This window comes from Castanea sativa, chromosome 7 (assembly GCF_040712315.1).
Source record: "Castanea sativa cultivar Marrone di Chiusa Pesio chromosome 7, ASM4071231v1".
NCBI classification, from domain to species: Eukaryota; Viridiplantae; Streptophyta; class Magnoliopsida; order Fagales; family Fagaceae; genus Castanea; species Castanea sativa.
This window is the reverse complement of record NC_134019.1, coordinates 16490383-16516844: the sequence shown is the minus strand read 5'-3', so window position 1 is coordinate 16516844 and position 26462 is coordinate 16490383. Positions and strand designations below refer to the sequence as shown.

Below are 26462 nucleotides of genomic sequence, written 5' to 3'. Positions count from 1 at the left end.
ATTTCTCTTTGTCTATAGTTTTATTTACGATTTATATACAACTTGACTTTTGTACATACACATATGTAACAATTGTTAAGATGCCATAGACCAATGGTAATTTGAAACTTGCAACTGGTTTCATTAGAAATTTTATTATAATTATTTATATATACAAATACAATGCAATTAAATTACGACATGTTGAGCTAGATCACTAAACATTCAAAAGATCCCAGCCTACCCTACAAATGGGATAAGGAGTAGCATGGTTGCCCTGACTCAACCATGCCTACATTCACTCAACATGGAATGCATGGCTACATGCAGGAATCTCAACAATCCTGTCACCTCCAACAAAGTCTCTAAGGTAGATAGTGCACTCTGTGGTGATGAATCCAGCACCAGCATCATCATGAAAAGGCTGTTGTGGGAATTCCGGCAAACGACCAAGCCCTAGCTTGGAGTTGGAGTTGTTGGCAAGTTGATTTGGTTGTGCGGGGTGGCACTTCCTCCAACAGAATTGGATGATGCTAATGAAGAGAATAACCACAATAACAGCACCCAAAGTTTCAATGAGATCAGTGCTCCACGTTGGCCCAAAAGAGTGAGTTGTCATGGCTATGTCACAGAGAGAGAGTGAGAGAGAGAGAGAGAGAGAGGAAGATATCTAAAAGTTAGAGAAAATGAGAAAGAGAAGAGAGAGGGATGAGAGGCAGAAATAGAATTTGAATAAGTCATCTTCAAATTCACTTTCGAATTAATGTTGTCTTCAAAGGTCACTTTTGAAGAGAAAGCGACGTTTGATTGGATGATTAGCCTCGTATGTAATACTATTTGTATATGGCTGCCTTCTAAGTCATCGACTTTATTGACCTATTGCAAAAAAAAGCTGTGTTGCAATAAGTTTCAAATGTACTTTATTGACCTATCGCAATAAAAAGATTTGTTGCAATAAGTTTTTAAAGGTACTTTATTGCAACAAAAATTAGTCTTGTGGTAACCTATCACGACAAAATTTTTGTTGCAATAAATTATAGCAAAAATATTTTTTGTTGCAATAAAGTATTTTTAATAATAATAAAATTATTTTATTGCAACAAACTTAATGCAACATAAAACTTTGTTGCAACGAAAGTTTTGTTGCAATAGTCTATTACCACAGACTTTATCGCAATAGTGGGCAACGAAAAAAATTTGTTGCACTAAAGGTTTATTGCAACAATATCAAAGCTAATTGCCTCCATGGTGGTATCAAATCCAGTTTCCAAAAGTAAATAAAACTCCCTCCATGGCGTTAGCGACAACTTATTAGCGCCTACCTTAGTGTCATCGCTACTATACACTTATTAGCGATAACTATATACTATTGTCGCTAATATGTAACTAATAGTGACAACTTTTTGGTCGTCGCTAAAACATTGGTTGAAAAAGACCAAAATTCTTGTAGTGTATCTAGTTTTGTTTTTTATTTTTTTTGTCTGTCTAACAAAAAAATTAAGTGTCATTGTTTTTTAATGACATGATAGCAAGTTTATAATAAAAAATGATACATTAGCAATCTATGAATGGACTTGTATCTTCCATGTTTGTCTACTTCTAAGTTGATTGTTCTTACATTGTTGAACTCAAAATTGGAAGGAAGCCCATATTAAAAATAAGGGTAAACTACATATTTGGTCCCTAACCTTTTGTTATTGTGTCAAAATGGTCCCTGATGTTAAGTGGTGGATGAAAAATGATGATGTGACTAATGGAAAAAAAAAAAAAAAAAAAACCATATTGCCACGTTAACTACCAACTATACTAACATCGAATATAACCTTAGACTAAAAAAATATAGAAAAGTAACACAGCACGTGAGGAAAAATTTGGGATCAAAATCCCTAACTCCTTTTGTAGAACAATTCGTTAGGGATTTTAGGTAAGAAACCAAGCCATGAATGATGGTAACACTCCAGAAAAGGAGTTCAATCCAGAGCAGACAACTTCCAACTGGCCCAAATAAGCCAACTCGTTGGGCAGAGAGCGATGAAAATTGCTGTTTCTAAAGGATAAATGAGGGAGACATGATAGGTTTCCCGATTGTGGAGCAATGGCTCCTATAAGACCCATGTGAGAAAGGTTCAAGGTAATGACTCTAAGGTGTTTGGCACCGCAAGAGATCCCAATCCAGTTGCAATCAGAGGTAGAGGCACACCGATTGATTGCCAAGGTTTTGCAAGGGTCATCGGTAATATGACCTTTTAGATCAAGAAGAGCGAATTGGTTTGTGGTGGTGTTGGTTTTTACTGTCACAGTTAAGCTAGCCATAAAATAGTGCAATAGCAACTACACAAAAAATAAGAAAAAGATAGGAATCTCCATGAGTTTCTATTTGTAGGTAGGTTGAGATTTGAGGTTAGCTATGTGTACAAAACAAGTGCGGTTGAAAGATGTGAATTATTTAAATGGAGAAATCAACTTTTTATCCTAAATTTTTCCTCACATGCTATGTTAATCACTTATCTGATTGTTTTTTAAAAAAATTTAATTTAAGGATATGTTGACATGTTAGTATACGTGGAAATCAATGTGGCAATAAACTATATTTTTTTTATTTTGGTCGTTAGCCATGTCATCATTTTCCATCCACCACTTAACGCCAAGGATCATTTTGACACAGTATTAAAAAGTTAAGGTTCAAATTGATATATCTGAAAAGTTAGGGACCATATTGACATACAGCGTAAAGGTTAGGAACCAAATATGTAATTTACCCTAAAAATAAATTAGAAAAAATTATTAGGCTTTCATAAATGTATTTTTCGCTCCACATTTTTTTTATAATATGATTTTGTTAATTCCTCACTTGATGTCATCCCAATAATACGGCCCACAAACGCATGCAGCGGTTGACTTGCGCACAAGTGATGACATATGTGTGATGATCAAAGCTTAGTGTATCTTTTGGGTTTAGCATCTCCTACTTTTCATGTCTTGAGACCACATCTTTCTCAGCTCTAGTTTCGTGGCTCTGCAATAGACTTGCCATTGTTTGAAATTTAGAAATGATACCTCATGGGGCAGAATTTTGAGCCCGTAAATCCCAAAATAAAAATTCCACCTTGAAATCTTTCCATTACAGAATTTTAAATCCCATAAATCGACCAAATCTTGACTGGAAATTCCTTACCCAAACATAGTTACTAAACACACTTGTTTGATATTTTAAGAATTTAAGGCTCTCAACAGATAAATTTCATGATCCAATAGTGTATTTTTGCCAATTATTTACACCCTTCTCCCAACACAAAAGACAAATGCAAAACTCTACTTCCATCTCTTTAGTTTTCCAAGATTGTTCATAAGACTAAATTCACTATAAAATCTCTCCCCTAGCATGCTGACCCAATCTCCACACTCCATGGCAAGCCATTATCTGCCCTTCAAACTAGATATTTTTTTTCCCTCCAACCTAATAATATTGGATAAGTCACAAGTTTTGGCCATTTTTTATATCCTAATAGGTTTTAATACAAGTTTGATCCCATTTAAGTAGTGGAAGAATGTCAATTTATCCCACTTTGGAAGTGGAAGAGTGTTATTATCACTTATAAAGTTATAATGTGAAAGAATCAAAAATCAATTGGAAAGTGCATTTATATTTTATAATTTCTAACAAGTGTTTAACAAAATTTTCAGTTAACGAAATGTCTAACGAGTGAGTAACGAAAGACTCTGCCTGAAACTCGTTAGATATTTGGTTTACTCTTATCCTCACATAAGTTCTTGACAAACTCACGCTGGATCACAGTGGAGGAGGCAGTTGGTATATTCCTATTAATAGTGGGACATAATGTAAGGATAAGAGTAATATCAGATCGTTTTCAACATTGCCACGTTATTTTATTTTTATTTTTTGGATGAAATTGATTCCCTAGCATTGATGTCATGTAGTAAACTTTTTAATTATTGATTATCTTTTATAACACTTGATAATTGTTATAGTTTCAGTCTTACTTATATGATTAAAGTTTTAGGCTTGGATGTTATATACGAAACAATTGATTTATAATTTCTTTAGGTGTAAGGATTTTAAATACTTTGGAGCAAACATGTTTTTGAATTAGAATAAATATAATTTTTGAAAAAATATTAACCAAAGATAACAAATTCTACTTTTTCAAAAACAACTACTAAACAAATTTCTTGAATTTTGTTTTTGAAAAATGTGTTTTTCAAAACAACTAACCAAACGTGTTTTTCATTTTGAAAACAAAAAAAACAAAAAAAAAGTTTTTTTTTTCTTTTTCCTTTGAAAACAAGAAAACAAAAACAGTTACCAAAATTGCTAGGATTTGTTTGGTTGGAGAGATGGAAAAGTGGGAAACTATGGGGGGTAGAAAAATGGAGCGATAAAAAACTTTTTTCTTTGGTTGAGGAGAAAAGTGAGAGAATAAAAAATGTAATTTATATAAATTAATTCCTCTTATGTCTTTATTACATTAAATAAGGAAAATATTATTTTTATCAATTAAAATTACTAAAATCACATCTTATAAAAATTAACACATTACACATATTATATTGTTTTGTTAAAGAGAATAGCACTAGTAGTATGAAAGAAAGAAAAATATGAAAAGGAAAAAAAAATCAAAGAGAGATGTCTTTACAATTTATGCTAAAAAAGTAGATGAGAAGACTCAAGCAAAATCACTCTTATATTTTGCCTAATTTGGAGAAATTGATTTTTGATGGACTTGGTAAGAAAACCCCTCAACCCTACCATTTTCTTCGCCATTCCCCCCCTAAACCAAACACCCTCAACTCCATTTTTTTTCGCTTATCTCTCCCAAATTTTCTATTCATCTAATAATCAACCTAACCAAACAAACTCTTAATATATATTGGGGACAAATTTGCCATAACATATTTGTGTTGTAGCAAATTTTTCTAAGTATAGCAATTTTATTGTGCCTATAAGCCATTAAAGATTTTTTGTTCATATCAACGCTTCACTGTTTCTTCCACCCTTTACCCACCAATTAAAATAGTCTTCCAGTGAATTTTTTTCCCCCTAAAATAATTAAACTAACACCGCAAGAAAACAAACCAAACGCCATCATGACAATTTAGGTTTTGAAGGCGTTACCTAGCCATTGTTGATGCTTTCAACGAAGAAAAATATATTTTAAACCATTCACTTAAGGATTAGAACATGTTATACTTGTTCCTCAAAAAAAAAAAAAAAACATGTTGTACTTATCTCCGAAAAAAAAAATTAAAGAACATGTTATACTTAAATTTATTTTTCAACACAGACAGAATTTTCCTTCAAAAAAGTTGGGAAGATGTTAAATTAAGTTACGTAATTTACATAGTTATCGTCTTCTCATGTCATGCGCAATTGAATGGTTACCAAAATTCATATAGTACTAACGTTCGATATCTTTGCTTTTATTCAATCTTTCCACTCGATTGTGTATTTAACAATTCATAACCTTCCTCGAAAAAGATTTACTTTTTAGAAATTCAAATCATTAAGGATATATTTGTTTCAGTGTATTGTGACAAGCTTATCCTTATCTTCTCCTCTGGCTATAGCTGAAACACAAGATCACACCAAAGGAGTTTAAACCTCATCAGAAGATAAATATCAGTCAAGCCAATCTTTATTTCATATATGGAGATATCGCACAAATGTGCAATCTGACGTAATCTGAAAATCCAAAGTTAGATGTCATCTATATATTTAAATTTATTGTATATCTGATATGTATATATATCTGAGGTCTCTATATTTAATTATTTCAGCATACTGTGCAGAGATTTTTTTTTTTTTTTAATCTATGTGTTGGAGTGGTGTGCATCTGTAGCCAAACCGAAAATATTTTTGGTTGATCAGGGCAGTGTAGGTATGAGGGTTGTAAATTTTTACATAGAACATTTTTAGCCATAAGCTCTTCACAGTTCACACTATCCACATCTAAAATGACTAAAACACCCTTAAATGCCCAAAAATGACTAAAATGGTAAAAGAAACTCCAAAATGACAAAAATACTTTCTAAACCCTCTAAATGAATAAAATACCTTTAGAATATTCAAAATACCACTGAGAATTATAAAATTACTGTAAGTGCACAATTGCACCTGGACCCAAGAACAGTTATGGGCTCAGGCCCAATGAGCCTTAAACAATAAAAATTTGTAGAGAGTGGGCTTGAAACCCAGGTTAGAAGTGAGTGAAGATTAAATGACAAACTAAAGATTGCTAGTATTTGGAAACAGCAAGAAGTGATATAAATAGGTCTCCTCGGACGTAGGCCGAGAGCTGTTCTTATATTATCTCTCTCTTTTTGTCCTCTTTCTTTTTAGGTTACAAAAAGTCCCGTCCCCATTTCTGTTCTAGATCTCCCCTTAAATACTCTTCTTTTTAATACTTTATACACGTGTTGCCCCAACTCCTCCCTTAGCCTAGATATTTCTTTTCTTAGTGCCTTTGAACAGTAACTAGAAGTTTCCCTTCCACTGTTCAAGTGTCACCTCCCCATTAATGCGGCCAGGGTGGTAGGTGCAGGGTCTTTAATGTGGAGGTAGCAGCCTTTACTTTTGACACTTTCCCAACATCGGTGCTTCTAGGACATTCAAGGGTTCACCCCCTTTAACCACTGGTCTTGACCGTGTCATTCACTAACCTGTACCATGAAGCCCCGGGTTGTCTGGTGTTAGTCCGAGGAGAAAAACAACCTCGGCTGGATCCTCGGATCCTCGGCGCATGGGCCGACCTAAAGTACCAACAAGCCCTAAACCCAAGAGCAGGTCGGCCTTCCTTAGTAAGGCCCAACGGCCCATATCCCTATTAAGATCTTTTTACCCCCCACAATTACAAAAATACTTCTAGAACCTCTAGACGGAGCTAAATACACATAAAACCTCAAAAATTCCTAAAATACCCTAGAATCTCTAACGTGATCAAAAATAAGTTCATTTTGGAGATTTATAGGATATTCTATTCATTTAGTTTTTTCATATAAAAAAGTTTTTTTTTGTTTTACATTGTGTCAAACATCGGAACATGTTTTTTGAAACATTTTCATGAATACAACCAAATACTGAAAAATAATTTTTTTGTCATAAAAAAAATCCTTAAGAAAACATTTTACGCTAAAACAAACATAAATAGAATAGCTTCTCATAATTTTGGCATTTCTTAAAAAGGAAAACAAAAATAAACAGGTACATAATAAAAGTTGGGTACTAGAAACATGATTAGGCCAAGTAGCTATCTTCTTAGTGACAAATGGTGACACTCACATTAATTAGGATATATAGTTCCTTTAAGCGTAAAAAGTATTTAAAATTCTATTAAAAAAATTTTAAAAAGTTTAACCTATCATAATTTTGTAGTCTAATATAATAAAAATATTTTTTTATATATCATTATTAGGCCAAGTCAATTATGTTTGTGTATACATAATTTAATCAAGATCAAGCTCTATTAAAGGTTCAAATAAATCACTAAAGTTTTAAAATATTTATAATTTACATAAAAAAATTTAAAACAGTTGGATGAAAAGCTTTGCATAATTAAACAACTCATGCAATAGCCAATAGGGTAGTAAAAAACTAAAAATTATTAATTTGGGCAAACTTTGAAATACGCAATCAACATTCTTATATTTAGCCTGCCAGCAGCGCCCCTCTATCGTGCTGCGACATTGGTATTAAATAACTCGTTTGGTTCACATTTGACAATTCACTTTATGCAAATTATCTTTGGCGGTGAAAAAACAAAGTAATGCTATGACAATTCTTCAATTTTTTTTTTTTTTTTTTTGTTTCTTTATATAAATTTTACTAGGTTGGATTTTGATAATTCCTTCACGACGACTATTTCTCACGCGGAATAGTGGCATGCAAATTGCAATCCTTACTGGCTCATATATTACAAATGAAACAAAGGTGAACCCAGCTACGCATTTTCATGCCAACTAATTATTCTCCTACTTTACTTTGCTTTCCATATTTTATAGTAATATTCCAAGTTCTACTTTTATCTATGATCAGCAGACTTTGCTTACTCTTTCTCCGAAATTTGACCTCACGTAGTGATCCTATAAATATATTGATTGTCTCCTTCATTCTCACAATACCACAAGCTTAGAGCTACTTCATTTTGTAAACCTGTACTACAGATTTGAAATTACATAGCTCCAATTTAGATCCTTATCCTGTTAGTGCTTAATGGAGAGTGCACGTTTAATCCAAACATCCCTTTCGGTTTTTCTCTTGCTCTGTTTGAGTGTTTCTTTTGTGCATTGCCAAACCACACGTGTTGGGTTCTACTCCAAAACATGCCCTCGAGCTGAATCCATTGTTCGCTCAACGGTTCAAACTCATTTCCGATTTAATCCCACTGTGGCTCCTGCATTGTTAAGGATGCACTTTCATGACTGTTTCGTGCAGGGTTGCGATGCCTCTGTACTTATTGATGGGCCTAACACTGAGAAAACAGCCCCACCTAACCTTGGTTTGAGAGGGTATGAAGTTATTGATGATGCCAAGACTCAGCTTGAAGCTGAATGTCCTGGTGTTGTTTCTTGTGCTGATATTCTTGCTCTTGCTGCCCGTGATTCAGTTGTTCTGGTACTTGATCTACCTCAGGCTTTTTCGAATCATATTACTTCACTATATATTTCACATGCTTTTACGTGTAATTAATCATGTTTTGCATTTTTCTTGTAGACCAATGGACCCAACTGGCTGGTGCCAACCGGACGCAGAGATGGCCGGGTATCATTGGCTTCCGATACTTCCAATTTGCCTGGCTTTACAGACTCTATTGATGTTCAAAAGCAAAAGTTTTCAGATAAGGGTCTAAATGCACAAGATCTTGTCACCCTTGTTGGTAAGCATCAGTGCATAAAATCATTCAATAACTCTTTTTCAAGTATGTGTTTTAACTTGGTTAATTTTACATTTCAACTAAGTCTGTTATTCATTTATGTCATGACAAGGTGGCCACACCATTGGTACTTCAGCTTGCCAGTTCTTCATGTACAGACTGTATAACTTCACTACAACTGGAAAATGGTGCCGATCCTAGCATCAACCCAAGTTTCCTCCCTCAATTACAAGCACTCTGCCCACAAAATGGTGATGTCACAAGGCGTGTTGGACTAGACACTGGTAGCGAAACCAGATTTGATGCGTCTTTCTTCTCAAAATTGAAGAACGGTCGAGGAATACTCGAGTCTGATCAGAAATTATGGACTGATGCCTCCACAAATACTCTAGTTCAGCAGTTCTTGGGCATCAGAGGCTTGCTTGGGTTAAGCTTCTATGTCGAGTTTGGAAAGTCCATGGTGAAGATGAGCAACATTGGCGTCAGGTCTGGTACTGATGGGGAAATTCGCAAAGTGTGTTCTGCGATCAACTAATAGTACTAAGGGCTCCAGAAAAAGGATAAAACAATTAAACCCAGGAAAAAAAAGGTAAATGTACTCAGTTTGTTCTTGAATTTAATTTCCTTGTTGGTGTAAGTTAATTTTAAGGTGATGAAAAACCGTATGTACTCAATATTTCTTTATTTTTATTGTAATAACAATATATATTGATTGTACAATGAAAGTGATATCCACTGTTTTAAAAACCGAATTAGACCGGCCGGTCTAACCAGAAAAACCAGTACAATTTGGTCTAGTTAAATGTCTCAAAACCGGTTAAAAATCGAAAATTTTGAAAAAAAACAGTTTAATTATTGGTTCAATTTTTAAAACCAAGATGATATCTAGCACACTAGCTAACAATCTTCAAATAATATTGATTGTTATGCATGGTAGACCATGTAGGCTGACCTATCATAGAAGGTATTCAACGTACGTAGAGCGGAGTTTCACATACGACATTAATCTTTGGAAATAATGACTTTTAAAATATATATTAATTGATAAATAAATAAACCAGATCATAGAATTTGTAAATAAAAAAAAAATGTTTATAATAATATAGTGGGACCATATATATAGATGCTTATTTGATTTTTTTTTTTTTTTTAATGCTTGTCCTCCCCGCCTCGCTTAGCTTAAAATCCTGAGTGTAGTAGTTCTAAATGTTCCATAGCATGTCCTTGGGCTACAAGATTCTATTAGTCAAGGGTGGACGTTTAATATATTTATACAATTAAGACTAGATTTATTATCCTATCCAAAAAAAAAAAAAAAAAGACTAGATTTATTAAAAATTATTTATAAGATCGCTGTGGTTCAACATCGGTTCAATTTTAGTTCAACTTTAAAAATCTTGAATTCCTCTCTTTTTAAGCTCTTTAACCGGACTGGGTTTCAACCAAAAAAAAAAGTGTACAACTGTACATAGCATAATAGCAATTAGTCGATGTTCAAGAGACCCCTTTTTTTTTTGTAGGCTTCAAGACAATAAATCACAAATGCCAAAACGTGGAATGATGTGATCTTGATAATATTTTTTCTTCCTATGATCTCACTTAGTTCAAACTCTCATCAACCAATAGACCACATCAGATCACCACAAACATAATAATGGAATCCTGGTGATATCTTACCTTATGTACCGTACCATTCTTGATGCATTTTTGATATCATGAGAAAAAATTTGAAAAATATGCAAGTATTCAGTTTATATTGCATTCCATAACATTAACACAAAATTTTTTTAAAAATAAAAATAAAAAATTGTTGACCCACTACGATTGGTTGTCGTAGAGTGCCTAAGGCATGCCTTGATTTAATAAAGTAATAAAGCGTGAATAAGTCATAGATTATCAGTAGAGTCTTGGTAAAAATTCCTCTACAACATTTTATTACTATTTTTTGGCTAATCCCAATAAAGAGATTTAATGGTATATAGTTTCTTTTAATGATAGATGGAGGATTAGAATGATGACTATTGCCTTATAATTAGTTATTTTTGCATTATGTGCTACTTCATCAATATATATTACTTATTAGTGTACCTATAGTATTTGCTTTTCTTGATGGCAGATTGAAAAACAAAAATGTTGTAGGCGTAAACAAACCTCCAAGTATGTGTTTTTAGTTTGAGACATGGTTTGACCTAGTTTAAGTGGGAGGAACTAAACTTAGGAGAAACCAATTCTTAAATTTAGTTAATTATTAATACCTTGAGAAATTCCAATGTTTGGTGCAAGCAAATATTAAGAAAGAGACCACCAACTCAAGTACAGGAAACAACACATGGGTAGGCTGAGCAATACACACCACTAAGAGAGACCACCAACTAACCTCACCCTAGTCACCATTTCCCCATGGTAAATTAAGCTAGGCCAACTCTAATAAGCGACAACTGATGTGGGTCGAATCTATACATAGGCTTGAGAATTCACTACTAACTTTATAGATTAGAGTGGATGAAAGTGATAGGCCAAGAATGTATTGACCACTTTAGTAAATTAATCAATTAAGTAGTCAAGTTAATTAATTAGATTCAATTACATGCAATAAGCGTGGTAGCACAATAAAAATCACCAATTAAGTCAAATGCAGCGGAAAATAAATTTAACATAGGTGATTTGTTTACGAATGAGGAAAACCATCGAGGAAAAACTCCACCGGGTGAATTTAAGGTCACCACTCTCAAGAATTCACTATTATCAAAACAAGCAGTTACAAATAAAGGAATCTCAATACCTTCTACCAACCTACAGTTGAACTCTTACCCCAATACACAATTGGACTTGCAATGTAGTGAAAATCTCTCATTTTCAATGCACGGCTCTCAATACATAACTAACCAATCGATGCGCAAATCCCAGTACGCGACTTACTCCTTTGCACAAATCCAAGCACGTGACTAATACACCAACTTGAGAAAGATGTTGACTGCAAAGTTCTTCAGTTTATCCACACAATGAAGATCAAGAAACTCCTTGATTACAAAACCCGTACAAACGCAACAACTTCATCAAGAGAAAGATGAACTAGGGCAAATTGTCTCCTAATACAATTTGAGTGAATAATCACTTTTCATCAAGTTGCATTCGGTTGCATCCAGTTGCGTCACCCTAGACGGCCCTTAAAATAATCCTTATATATGTCTAGGGTCGTGAGAAAAGAAACCCTACACAAATAGCTTGGATATGCGTGAAAAACATATCTAGAAATCTGATTTTTGTAATCCTCAATAAATATGCTATCTGTTAAGCTGCTGTCGAGTTTCGGGCAAAAAACTTCTTTTAAACCTCAATAGATACAATTTGTCGAGTTATTTGTCGAGTTTTAAAATACAGCACCTCTTCACTTGATTCTTTAGCAGACTTGCATGGCTTTAACTATTGACTTGAACACAATATTGGTTGAAGACTAAAACCATGGTAGATCTACTCAGTTACAAGTAAAGTATTTTTTGTCAAAGGATTAGCCAATTCTAAATGACATATGTTCATAACAAACTCTATATATGTCCAACAATCTTCCATTTTGGCAATCTGTGACAAAACCATAACAAACAAATGAAATATGAGAGAAGTCATAAATTACTCAACTCATACTTACTTGTTGAATACAATAAAATCTAATCTTAACACAAACTCTTGAAAAAAATTTGCAAGAGGAGAGTTCATGGTATAATAGATTTTGACAACCTAAATTTTTAAAACACTTTAAACAAAACTCATCAAGGCATCTTAGTGTAAAACAAAAATTAAAAAATTGCATACATAAGAAACATGTGTATAAAGAAATAAAAGAAACAACATATGAAGAGATAGGTGAAACATGATAACAACATCATAATATATATATATATATATACATATATATATATATATATATATATATATATATATATATCAATGATAAATACAATGTTTGCTATCACTAAATGGTCACAAGACTAATGTACAAAAGATAATGTATCTAAAAAGAAAGAAAAGACAAAATACATTTAAAATCCTTACTACATCCCTCAAAAGAAACAACACTCCCCCTAACAAAAAAAAAATATGCTAACTCTCCCCCTAAATACATGACTACTCTCATACCCAAAACTACTTCTCCTTTTTGTCGCAAATGACAAAGGGCAAGTCATTATGAAGCAGTCATCTCCTCATCACTAGAAGAGCTAGCATCCTCATCCTCATCCTCATCATCATCACTATCATCAACATCCTTATCCTCATCCTCAGACGCCGCTAGAAAAGGAGAAGGAGAAGCAACAAAGCCACCCAACTGAGCCTTCCGTCAAGCGATACAGCCCACACGAGTGTTTACCTAACACAACTCATCACTAAGAGTGTGAAAGCGAGCATCCATACACTCAAGCTGAGCCATGATGGCCTCGAGAGTCACACCACACGCAGAAGAAGGAGCAGAGGTAAATGGAGGAGTCGCCGTCTCAGTCCGTGGCTGCTTCGGTTGATCAGACTCAAGATAGGAGACAGAAAAGTGGCGAATGATCCTCGTGATAACAGAAGGAATGATAAGCATATCACAGATCGCTGTATCTTTATAGACATCTATAAGGGAGAGAATGAAATGAGAGGGAACGTATATAGAAAGATCCTCTAAGAAGGAAAACAAAAGGTGAGCATGATGCTCAGTAATAGAATTATAGTGAGACAAGGAATGTAAAACAAATGTCATCACCATATTCAGGAACCTCTGACCTTTCGTAAAACCCAAGCATGAGGTGTTTTGACGCCAACCCCATGATGAAGGTGTCTCACAGAAAAGAGACAGAAGTTCATCTTTGGACACAGTCCTCAGACGTGGACAACCAGGGTAATCAGGATGTGATTCCCATGGAACATGTAGCATTTTGGAGATAAGCTCCGGAATAACCACTATAAGTGTACCTCGTACAAGAGTAGAAAACTGAGGTACAGATGAATCGAAACCACTCATATTGGAGTAAAACTCATGTATGACCACGGAGGGACAACTCATGGGCATCTCACATAGAAACTCCCAACCCCGTCTGTGTATGACAGCCAGAAAAGCAGTATCGGAGAAGTCCGATAGGATAACATGACATTCCGAATGAATGCCACGTTTGGAGAAGTTCTCCGAGAAGTCCTTACGGGCCTTCTCATCACAAAACCTGACATGGAGAGGAGTGGAGTTAGAAGACAATGCCCCAGAACGAAGAGTGTTCCAGGATGGAGTAGACTTGAGCTTTGGTGCCATTGTGCAGACTATCCGAGGGAGAGAGATAGAGAGAAATAGAAAAACACCAATCACAAAATAGTACTAGAAGATAAAAAGAAAAGGTATGTATGCATGAGAAATGCATGATCATATGACGTGCAACAACAAAAAATCATGGGCTCAACCCAGTCCAAACCTAACAGCACATAAGATTCCAACATGCAAAACACCCATCTAAATGCATGAAAATATTGTGAAAATACAAATGTAATGCAATGCATGAGCATATAACATCATTTAAGCAAAAACCAATCCAAAATTTCACAAAATACTCAACCAGTTTCAAAAACCCCAAAAATTTTAAGAAAATCCAAAAACCTAGGTCTAATGCACGAATTGCATGAAGAATGAAGGATTAGAAGAGCATACTAAAGAGAAAACACAAGGTCTAGGCCGAAATCCAAGTGGGGAAGATGAAAAGAGTGAGAAAAGAGTGTTTGGAGGGAGAGAGAGAGAGAGAGAGAGCTTTTCTATCGAGAGAGATATGATTTCGTGCTAAAGCTATTTAAAGAAATCGTGTCTCGATGGATCGAGGGGTATCGAGAATCTGTCGAGCACTAATTCTCGATAGATAAATCTGTCGAGGTGCTATTAAGAATCTGTCGATAGCAAAAGTACCTCGATGGATCGAAAAGCTATCGAGAAGCTATTTGCCAAACAGAAATTTTCTTGATGGATCAAGAATCTGTCAAGAAGCTATCAAGACAAATTCTTAATAGTTCAATGGATCGAAAATGTGATAAAATCTGTCGAGAAAAAGAAGTCCAAGGGTCTCAATGGATAGCTAGCTATCAAGAAGTGTCAAGAAGCTATCGAGCTTGATAAAAAAAAAAAAAATTCAAAGAGGATAAAAACACACAAATGAATGCAATCAAGCAAGCTACTCAACCAAAAATCCAATCAACATGTTAAGCTCTTAAAAACACTCTCAATAAGAAGAATGTAAAGCATTTAAGATCTAAACACACACCCTAAACAAGTCTAACCAATTTTAATTTCAAAAATAAGTCAAGACAGTTTAGTGAGCATACATTAACACATGTATTCCTTGTGATGGCCAAATCACATTGTACATGCACATGTATCAAAAGTAGCAAAGAATTTTTGCATGTTGTGTGTGAAAAAATCGAAAGATTGCATAAGTTTCTTATGTTATGACGATTTGAGATATGAGAAAATCAATTTAACTCACACATAATAATAATTGCTTGATGGGGACTATCACCTTCGAGGTACATCTTATAACTCCCACATCTCCTAGAAACACACTTGCAAACATATTTAAAAACATTTCGATTCTTTTTACTTTTGATTTTCTTTGCATAATTTTCTTTTGGGCATATCATGCATGGGCATATATAGAGAGAGAAGAAATGCCCAATTATGTTAAGCTTTAACCATCACAATTTTGTTATGCCAAAGCATACAAATGTTATACGTGATTGGCGGGCTTTAGTGGTAAGATGGTTATTTATGTTTTTTTCTTAGGACTTTTTAGTCATTCCCGTCAAAAAGAGTAATACGAGTGTTAAATACAAGAAATTACTTAATCTTACTCATCACAAACACAAGCCACAAAACTCACTTGCTTAGTTGTACATGGAGATGCTCATCTAAACTACAAAAGATACAAAGTTTAGAAAATTTTGTTTCAATGGTCATCCAAGGTACACACGTACCAATGTATACAAAACACATATTGTTTTTGTATTCTTTTTCTTTTTCAATTTTTTTTTTTATGAAAAACAAAATAAGACAAAACTATAACAAACAAACAAAAACATGTTAACACAAAGTATAGCATAAAAATAGACTGACTCAAAAACAAGAAAGCAAAATACACAAGTAATGCATAAACAAAAAGAGAGGGAGAGAGAGCAAGTGACTAAATCACTTTAAACTTTTTTCCTTCCACACCTTGGAATAACCTTTCATTTGAGCAAAACCTTGAACCGGAGGTTAAAGGGAAGAATTGAAGCCATTCAAGTTAAAAAGGAACATGAGGGCCTTGAGAAGATCTCCAAAAGGAACAAAAGAAGATGGAAACTGATTCTAGTTTCCAGATGAGATCATATTATTGCTCTATTGAGTGGCTAACTACTTGTAGCAATTAGGTCAAGTATGTCCTGTAGCTCCACAATGATGACAGAGATGCTACTTCTTTTATTTAAACTTTTGGTTATTACCCTTCTTAGTCCTAGGGTTTTTACTCTCCTTCTTTTCAAGCTTAAGGAGTGCTCCTAAGATAGATTTTTCCTTGTCTATGTTCTCACTAACTAAAATAGTTTTAACATCATTGTTCTCAGACTTTACATTATTAGTAGGTGGAACAAACATAGTAGTACTAGAAGAAGCAATATTGGGAGAAGAGAAATCATATCCCAAACTGGATCTATCAGAAGCAGATTTCTGAGAGCTAAGCATTTCATTAAGCTTTGCAATGGAAGTCCCCTCCAATCGAGCTCTAACCTGGAATAGCTCCTCTTTAAGCTTTTTGATCCTTTCAGCCAAGAAGTTGTTCTCAAACCGCAGTGCTCCAATGGTCTAATTAACTTCATCAACCTTTGTAGAGAGCTCTTCTCGATCAAGTTCCACATTACTCAGCTTCTTGGTGGCCAACCTATACAATTTCTCGTGCTTTTCGAAGACCTTGTATAGTTTTGCATAGGCTATATGGATGTTATCCTGCTCATCCATCTTCTCAAACTTAGACTCCACCAAGTTCGCTTCTTCATCTACCTCTTTAATTATCCCTTCAATAGGATTTACTATGGCAGTGAAGGCATTCAAGATTCTCCCGTCATCATTATCTGAATCATCCTCAGGCTCAATGTCACTCAAGGTAGTAGCAAGGGCTTTATTTTTCCCAATTGTCTTGAGATAAGTTGAACATTCTTGTTTCATGTGTCCAAAATCTTGAGAACCAAAACACTTTGGTCTGGAGGGAACAATGTACTAATTACCATCCCTAGCATCCTTCTTCCCTTTATCTTGGCTCTTGAACTATGAAGAACTAGATTGCTTTCAGTTCTTGTCAAATCCTTTCGTGTTGGCATTCTTCAAAAAAAATTTGAACTACCTAATGATATAGGATTTCATCTTAGAATCTTCATCATCAGAAGACTCATCAGTGTCACTGCTTTTGGCCTTCAATGCCATGCTCTTGCTCTTGCTCGATTTCCCAATCTTAGACAAACCCAATTCATAGGTTTGCAAGTTGTCAACCAGCTCTGTCAAAGGAATTTGGTTAATGTCCTTTGATTCCACAATGGCGGTGATTTTGGCATGGAATCTCTCTAGAAGAGATCTAGGCACCTTCTTGACAATCTTGGGTTCTGGAATGGTTTCTCCAAGATTAAACGCAGAGTTCACTATGTCTTTCAGCTTGGCATAGAACTCAATTAAATGATTCATCATCCTCCATCTTAATCTCTTCAAAGCTCGTGGTAAGCTTTTGAAGCTTTGAATCCTTGACAGCCTTAGTTACTTCATAGGTTGTCTGAAGAATGGTCCATACTTCCTTAGCAGTTTCTGTAGAGGATATTTTCTTGAATTCCTCATTGGTGACCGTACTGAATAAAGCATTCAATACTTTGTTGTTGAAGTTTGCCGCTTTGATCTTGACATCATCCCAATCAGCCGGCACTTCCTTTGGCTTAGTCCAGCCAATCTTCACAGCTTGCCACACCTTCTCATCTAAAGAATACAAAAAAACTCTCATGCGTACTTTCTAGTATGTATAGTTAGTGTCATCAAATAGAGGAGGTATAATTAAAGATTTTCCTCTATCCATGACAAACAGGGGTCAATGGATCATACAACAAAAATTAACCCTAATAAGAGTATGCCTGCTCTGATACCACTTGATAGGCCAAGAATGTATTGACCCGTTTGGTAAATTAATCAATTAATTAGCCAAGTTAATTAATTAGATTCAATTACATGCAATAATAGTTAAATGCAACGGAAAATAAATTTGACACAGGTGATTTGTTTACAAATAGAGAAAACAATCAAGGAAAATCCCCACTGGGTAAATTTAAGATCACCACTCTCAAGAATCCACTATTATCAAAACAAGCAATTACAATTAAAGGAATTTCAATACCTTATACCAACCTACAGTTGAATCCTTACCCCAATACACAATTGGACTTACAATGTAGTGACAATCTCTCATTTTTAATGTCCGACTCCTAGTTCGTGACTAACTAATCAATGTGCTAATCTCAGTAAGCAACTTACTCCCTTGCACGAATCCAAGTACATGACTAATACACCAACTTGAAAAAGATGTTAGCTGCAAAGTTCTTTAATTCATCCACACGATGAAGATCAAGAAATTTCTTGGTTACAAAACCCTACGACATACAAACGCATCAACTTCTTCAAGAGAAAGCTGGACCAGGGAAAATTGTCTTCCGTTACAATTTGAGTGAATAATCACTTTGCATCAAGTTGCATCCAGTTGCGTCACCCTAGACAGCCCTTAAAATAATCTTTATATATGTCTAGAATTGTGAGAAAATAAACCCTGCACAAATAACTTGGATATGAGTGAAAAATAGATCTAGAAATCTGATTTTCGTAATCCTTGATAGATTGGCTATCTGTCGAGCTACTGTCGAGTTTCAAATAAAAAGCTTTTTTTAAACCTCGATAGATACAATCTGTCAAGCTATCTGTTGAGTTTTAAAATACAGCACTTCTTCACTTGATTCTTAAACAGACTTGCATAGTTTTAACTCTTAACTTGAACATAATGTTGCTTGAAGACTTAAATCATCATAGATCTACTCAATTACAAGTAAAGTGCATTTTGTCAAATGATCAACCAATTCTAAATGACATATATTCATAACAAATTCCATGTATGTCCTAACAAGAAGATTTGTCACATGATTATATGTTCAGAATCCAATTTTGACCGCATAGCAAAGGTCCGACTCAACTAGACTTAGGTCCAGAATTATGATACAAGTTTAGGAAAGTATTTAGCACCTAAGCATGTCTGATCAAATGGATCAGCCTCCACTAGTATCCTTACAAAATTATAAATAAGGAAAAATATTAGGGTGTATTTCCACTCTAATCATACATTTATTGCATTAAATAAAATACACACAATGAAATATTTAAAAGATCACATCACATTCATTGAAATACACAATGAATTTTCAATGAAGAAAAATTGAGGTCATTTTTGTAGTTTTATTCGCAGAGAAGCTTGTCAGAAACCATAAAAGAGGCTACTATATATTAAAATGCATTGTTCTAAACTGATTTTATTAGACTGAAATAAAATACTTCTCTTAGAATTTTTCAAAGTTCTTACGGCCTCGTTTCTCAACAAAAAAAAAAAAAAAAAGTTCTTACGGCCTCCAGACTTTTTATCTTGTCTTAAAGCTTTTGTTAAGTTTGAACGATAATCAAACTTATTGCATTTCTATCTGGCGTTAAGCTTTAAACTAGTAAGGAGGAAGTCAAATTTATTTAGGTAATCACTATTTATACATACGCAAAGCAAATTCCCACTGGTTAGATCTCTTCTTGGAGGTTACCAAAGTCCATTAGATAATTTAAATACTTTTTAAGGTAGAAACTACTGAATTAGTCTTTATTTTTATAATATATTTAACGTAGGAAAAGTTGAATTTTAGAAATTCCAATCAATTGAATATATTCTTAGAGTTTGCATTTCAATAAAGGGGGAAATACAAACAATAATATGAAGAAAATACATTATGTCCAGACCTGGTGTAAAGCAGCTCTTTTACGCCACCAATAATAAAGTGCCACATCAGCCAATAACTTTAAAGTTAATACACCTTATTACACACGATTATAACCCACATAATATCCCAAAAAATTTTCCAAACTCAAGAACTTTCTTCTCTCTGATCCCTCTCATCTCAGTTTCTCTCTCCCTCTCATCAAAACCCAACACCGATCTACTAGAGCTTCTTTGACCAAAGTATTTAAACTCTACATTCCAAATTCTGACGTATCATTTGTGAGCACTGGAAGGCCAAGCACAGATCGCATGTTTCCTTCTTTTTTTGACAATATAGAATCTAGATTGAACCAGCAAACCCAATCAACAAAACCCCCTAATCATTCTGTGCATCTAGCAACAAAAACCCCCCAATAATCCAACCAACAAAAAACCCAACAAATCCAACAAAACAAAAGCACATTCGGCCATACCCAACCCCAATTTTCGAACCCAAGAAAAATTATCAAGTTTTACAGTCCATAATAAAACCTAGTTATCAAAAGGATCACAACTGAAACAAAACAAGACCTAAAGGGTTTTAGCAAAAAATAAAAATATAGCACCCACCCTAATGCAAAGCGAAACGAACCCCCAAATTTTAGCAAAAAAGAAGAAGAAATGAAGCCCCAAATCTCTCTTCTTCTTCCTCTTCTTGTTGGTAGCAAATCTGGTATGTTGGTGATGATGGTAGTGAATGAGAGGTCAATGAAGAGGATGAAGAGGAGGATATTTACCGATCTCTACGACCTCCATATATACCTTCCCCACCACTACCACCACTAGGGGTGGCAAATGGGCAGGTTAGGTCATAAATGGTTGGGTGCGTAATTACTCATTTATCTATTTATGACCCGTTTATATATAAATTAATTATTCATTATCCACCCAACCCATTTAATTAGTAACCCGCCCATTTAACCCAATATGACCCAAATAAATAAATAACTTTAGAAACTTTCCCGAGAAACCCATCTCAAAATAAATCCTTTAGAAACTCAAATCCAGCATTCTCCACACTTCTCTCAAATGCAAAACAATTCGTTCACTTAAAAACCCTTTTTTTTTTTTTTAATCTTTTAACCAACTTTTTTATAGTCAACAAAGCAATAGATCAACACCCAAAATCTTTAACGTAGAACATAGAAGAAATTTGTTTGGTTGCCCAGAAAAACATAGAAACATAAATTTTTTTTTTAAGTAAAATTTTGAAAATTATCATCTCAGAATGGATTTGCTAGAAACATGGAATTCAATTCAACTAAACCCAATTCAGTAACACAACAACAAAGAATTAAGTAAAGGGGATCGCATTATAAAGAATCAGAGTTCACCAGAGGAGCGCCGGTTACAAGGTCCGCTCCTCCGATCTCTGCCACGTGGCTCAACGACTCAAGCGCCTCAAAACCGCCATGGTCAACTCCATCGAGCTCTCCCAGCTCGCTTCTTCCAATACTGTTCACTACAACCCCTCCAATATCGCCTCCTGGGTCGACTCGCTCCTCTCTTAGTTCAACCACACCCCGTCTGTTCCGTCTGATCTTCCAAATCTTCTAGACATCGTCGTGGGCCCAGGGATCAATCCAACAGTAATAAACGAAGCAGATGCCACGTGGATAGACCACGATACTCCTCTGGTGAACTCCGATTCCATCCCCGTTCTCTCTCTGGAATTTCCTTTTGTTTGGTTATTGAGAAAATCTAAGGGAAAGTGTTTGGGCTTAGAAATCATGAGGTTAAAGTGTTTGGGAGTGTTTGGCTACTGAGAAAATCTGAAGGAGAGTGAGACTTAGGGCTTAGGCTTAGAAATCTAGAGGTTATAATGTTTATTTAAGTTTTAGATTTTAGAAGGGTATTAGTGGGTATTAGTGGGTTTATTTAATTTTAAATTTTAGATGGGTTTAGTGGGTATTAGTGGATTTATTCATATAGACCCATCTAATTAAATAACCAAATGGGTCTTTATCCATTTAACCCAAATACTCAAATGGGTTGGGTTAAGACTTATCCAAATAAGGTGGGTAATGGAGGGGTTCATGGATATAGATAAAAATTGTCACCTCTAACCACCACCAACATCGAAGACGAGCAGCCCTTCAAAGTAAAGACGAGAGCTTTTTTGGAAAATCACGCTCACCTCACGCTCTGGCACTCCACCACCATGCTTCCCGCTTTTCTAGGCCCGGTTGTTGGAGCATCATCGTTAGGTGATGGCAAATCGGAGGTGGTGTGGGTGATAGTAGATTGACACTGGGTTTTGATGAGAGGGGGAGAGAAACAGAGATTAGAGGGATCAGAGAGAAGAAAGTGCTTGAGTTTGGGAAAAAATTTGGAATATTATGTGAGTTATAATCATGTGTAATAAGGTGTATTAAGTTTAAAGTTATTAGCTGACGTAGCGCTTTATTATTGGTGGTATAAAACATTGTTATTAATTCAGTTTCAGGACCCGTTTCATTTTGTCCAGTGGAATGGAATATTTCGGTACTGGCTTATTTCGGCGTACCATTTCAAGGTGTTTCGGGTTCTTTAAAAAATATATATATATATAAATATATATATATTATTACTATTATATAAAATAATGAATTTAATTTTTTTTAAATCTTAAATAAAGTGGGATTAAAAATATTTAAATATTTTTAATTTTCTACAAATAAAATTCATAATTGTAAAACAAGTTAATAAATGTACAATGTATACTCTTTCCCCTTAAAAGCAAATGAAGTAAAATTGATAAAAAATTTATGTGAATATTTTTTAACTTTTTACTTGTGGCATTATTTTAAATAAATAAGAATCTAGAATTAGTTTTTGAGCTTTTTTTTTTTTTTTTTTTAACTTTGGACCTTTCTAAATTTTCTTTTTTTTTTTTCATAGCAGGCCAAATCCTGTACCGGCCAGAATTTACATCTCGGCCGAAATTGTCTGGAATGATCGGAATGGCCCGAAATCTGATCCGAGGTGGAATGTGGAGTACTCTGGTACCGGTTTGCATACCAAAACGAAAAATTACAGCTATTCCAGTCGAAACAGAACAGAATCAATAACAATGATATAAAAGAACTATTTTATGCCAGTTCCGGACAGAATGTATTCTCAATATAAAAAGATATTACGTTCAAAGACGTTATATATTTTACAAAGTACTTGAAATGAATGCGGCTGTTGAATTCCATGACGCCAACCAAGTTCCTATGAATTTGAACAAATGGAACGTAAAACAATTGGGGCTGCGACTTTGGCGTATCACTATTATCGAAATCCTTGTCTTTTTCTTTATATCATTGGTTGACATTTGACAATCCAGATTACGCAAATTGTATTGGCGGTGAAAAACCCAAAAAAGAAATAATGCTTTGACAATTCCCTTTTTTTATTTTGTATTATTATTTGGTTGGTTTGACTTTTGACAATTCCTTCACGAGGGCAATTTCTCACGCGGAGTAGTCCCATGCAATTTGTACGAGTCACTGCAAAACAGAGGTGAGCCCAGCCATTATTGCATGCCAACTATTTATATATTCTCCCAATTTACCCCGCTTTCCTTCTTTCGAAGTACTACTATTCTAGCTATGACCAGCAGACTTTTCTTACTCTTTCTCCTAGTTTTGACCTCAAATGATCCTATAAATATATTAATTGGTCTCATTCCCTTCCCACAAAACCACAAGCCAAATCAAAAGCTTAGAGTTACTTCAATTCGTAAACTTGTACTGCATACTTGAAATTACACGACTCCAATTTAGCAAAAGCTACTAGGCTTTAACACACCCTCTTCCACATCCTGTTGATTAGTTCATTAATGGAGAACTCACGTTTGATCCAAACATCACATTTGGTGTTTCTCTTACTCGCATTGAGTGTTTCTTATGTGCATTGCCAAGCCACACGTGTTGGGTTCTACTCCAAAACATGCCCTCGAGCTGAATCCATTGTTCGCTCAACGGTTCAAACTCATTTCCGATCCAATCCCACTGTGGCTCCTGGATTGTTAAGGATGCACTTTCATGACTGTTTCGTGCAGGGTTGCGATGCCTCTGTACTTATTGATGGGCCTAACACTGAGAAAACAGCCCTACCTAACCTTGGTTTGAGAGGGTATGAAGTTATTGATGATGCCAAGACTCAGCTTGAAGCTGCTTGTCCTGGCGTTGTTTCTTGTGCTGATATTCTTGCTCTTGCTGCCCGTGATGCTGTTGTTCTGGTACTTGATCTACCTTAGGCTTTTACGAATCATATTACTTTACTATATATTTCACATGTTTTTACCTGTAATTAATCATATTTTGCATTTTTCTTGTAGACCAATGGACCCAACTGGCTGGTGCCAACCGGACGCAGAGATGGCCGGGTATCACTGGCTTCCGATACTTCCAATTTGCCTGGCTTTACAGACTCTATTGATGTTCAAAAGCAAAAGTTTTCAGATAAGGGTCTAAATGCACAAGATCTTGTCACCCTTGTTGGTAAGCATCAGTGCATAAAATCATTCAATAACTCTTTTTCAAGTATGTGTTTTAACTTGGTTAATTTTACATTTCAACTAAGTCTATTATTCATTTATGTCATGACTAGGTGGCCACACCATTGGTACTTCAGCTTGCCAGTTCTTCATGTACAGACTGTACAACTTCACTACAACTGGAAATGGTGCTGATCCTATCATCAACCCAAGTTTCCTCCCTCAATTACAAGCACTCTGCCCACAAAATGGTGATGTAACAAGGCGTGTTGGACTAGACACTGGTAGCGAAACCAGATTTGATGCGTCTTTCTTCTCGAATTTGAGGAACGGCCGAGGAGTACTGGAGTCAGATCAGATGTTATGGACTGATTCCTCCACCAAAACTTTAGTTCAGCGCTTCTTAGGCGTCAGAGGCTTGCTAGGGCTAAGCTTCAATGTGGAGTTTGGAAGGTCCATGGTGAAGATGAGCAACATTGGCGTCAAGTCTAGTACTGAAGGTGAAATTCGCAAAGTGTGTTCTGCGATCAACTGATTATAGGGCCTTCAAGTCCAAGCTCAGCCACCACACAAAGGATGATAACGATTAAACCCAACAAAAAAAAAAAAGTACTCATTTTGTTCTTTGAATTTAATTTCCTTGTTGGTCTAAGCTAATTATAAGGAGATAAAAAATAAAAAAAATAAAAAAAAACTGTATGTACTCAATCTTCATTATTTATTGGCGTAAGCCAATTGATCGAGTGTCAATCTTCCAAGAGATTTGCATTTTAATAACAAAATATATTGACTGTACAATGAAATAAATATCAAGTATTCTAGCTAATGGCCGTGTGAAATGAATATATACGTACAGGAATTTTTCTTTATCCAATCTCCAATAAGATTGACTTTTATGCATGTAGAAGCACATGGGCTGATTTTAGAATGTGGTCAATTTAGAGAATATACTTTCACAAATCACGTTAATCTTTGGAAAAACTGACTTCTAAAATATTCATATACCATATATCATTGCAAAAGCCTAATCTAAAATTCCATCCCATTACTCATGTGTCATATACAACTTTATGCTAAAAAAAAAAAAACTAACACATCAACTAACACCATATCGGTGTTTGTTTAATTTTAATCAGTTACTTTACACCATTTCACTAACAATAGTAAATAAAACGGATTGCAAAAAGTGAACAGACTGGGACAGAGTTAGTTGGATAAGGCACAAAAATGAGAGAGAAAAATCTGAAAAATCTGTCCGACAACTATAGCTGTATATAATAATATATACTTGCCAAAGTCCAAGCCTCTATCACCATTAGACTACCGTAATTTCTAGTTTCCATCGGTATAGTCTTTATTTTTTCATTCTTTAAATTTGAGGTCAAATATGATTTAAGTCTGGATATTTTGATTGGATTGGATCGCATTCTAGTATTTGGCTTAAATTCAGTTTAACTTAAGGAATTTGAGTTAAAATGGTTTATAATATTTGTTATATGTGTTAAATTTGGTTTTTCTTTTGGATATTTGGTCAAATTCGTTTTGAGTATGTGTCTACACTCTAGAGAGAAATCTTTGAAGATCTTCATGAATGGCGCTGAATTGCATGTTGCCAAAAAATAAAGCTTTGTCATTTCATTTATGCTGTTTTTTTTTTTTTTGAAACTTTTTTCTCCTCTTTATACACTTTAAGAATAAAGTTTTTCCTGGGTTATGATATAAAGGCCATATAGTTCACAAGTCACAGTACGTGATTGGATGAATTTTATTTTATTTTATAAGAATTTTATTTTTTAATTGTATTTCTTTGCTACACACTTTGTAACAATAGGGAATGATACGGTCTTTTTTTTTTTTTTTTAAAGACTAAGTATTTTTAACACACATACAGAGAAAAAAAAGAGTTTTAAAAAAACTGACAATGGTATATATCTAAAAGTGTATAACTCCTGAACGGTCATATTTGATCAATAAAGTAAATATTGCTAAATTAACTTTGCATTTGAATAATTGGATTTTTGTTTCTGTAAGGACCAGAAAAACTAGCGGCCTAAGCCC

The 26462-nt window shown here is 34.7% G+C and overlaps 1 protein-coding gene and 1 pseudogene across 1 annotated transcript; both read left to right on the top strand.

The window, feature by feature from the left end:
* The first annotated feature begins 8132 nt into the window (after window positions 1-8132).
* LOC142642685 (cationic peroxidase 2-like) lies at window positions 8133-9524 on the top strand (annotated as a pseudogene).
* A 14088-nt stretch (window positions 9525-23612) lies between these two features.
* Window positions 23613-25098, top strand: LOC142643536 (cationic peroxidase 2-like). The gene is made up of 3 exons (XM_075818203.1): window positions 23613-24146; window positions 24246-24408; window positions 24518-25098. Exons 1-3 carry the CDS (start codon window positions 23745-23747, stop codon window positions 24937-24939), a joined length of 987 nt encoding a protein of 328 aa, XP_075674318.1. The 5' UTR covers window positions 23613-23744; the 3' UTR covers window positions 24940-25098.
* Window positions 25099-26462: the final 1364 nt, after the last annotated feature.

Excerpts from the sequence above, each read along its gene's own strand:
- LOC142643536 (XM_075818203.1), top strand. The coding sequence starts at position 23,745 with ATGGAGAACTCACGTTTGATCCAAACATCACATTTGGTGTTTCTCTTA. Across the intron at positions 24,147-24,245 it reads CCCGTGATGCTGTTGTTCTG|ACCAATGGACCCAACTGGCT; the intron begins GTACTTGATCTA and ends TTTTTCTTGTAG. Across the intron at positions 24,409-24,517 it reads AGATCTTGTCACCCTTGTTG|GTGGCCACACCATTGGTACT; the intron begins GTAAGCATCAGT and ends TGTCATGACTAG.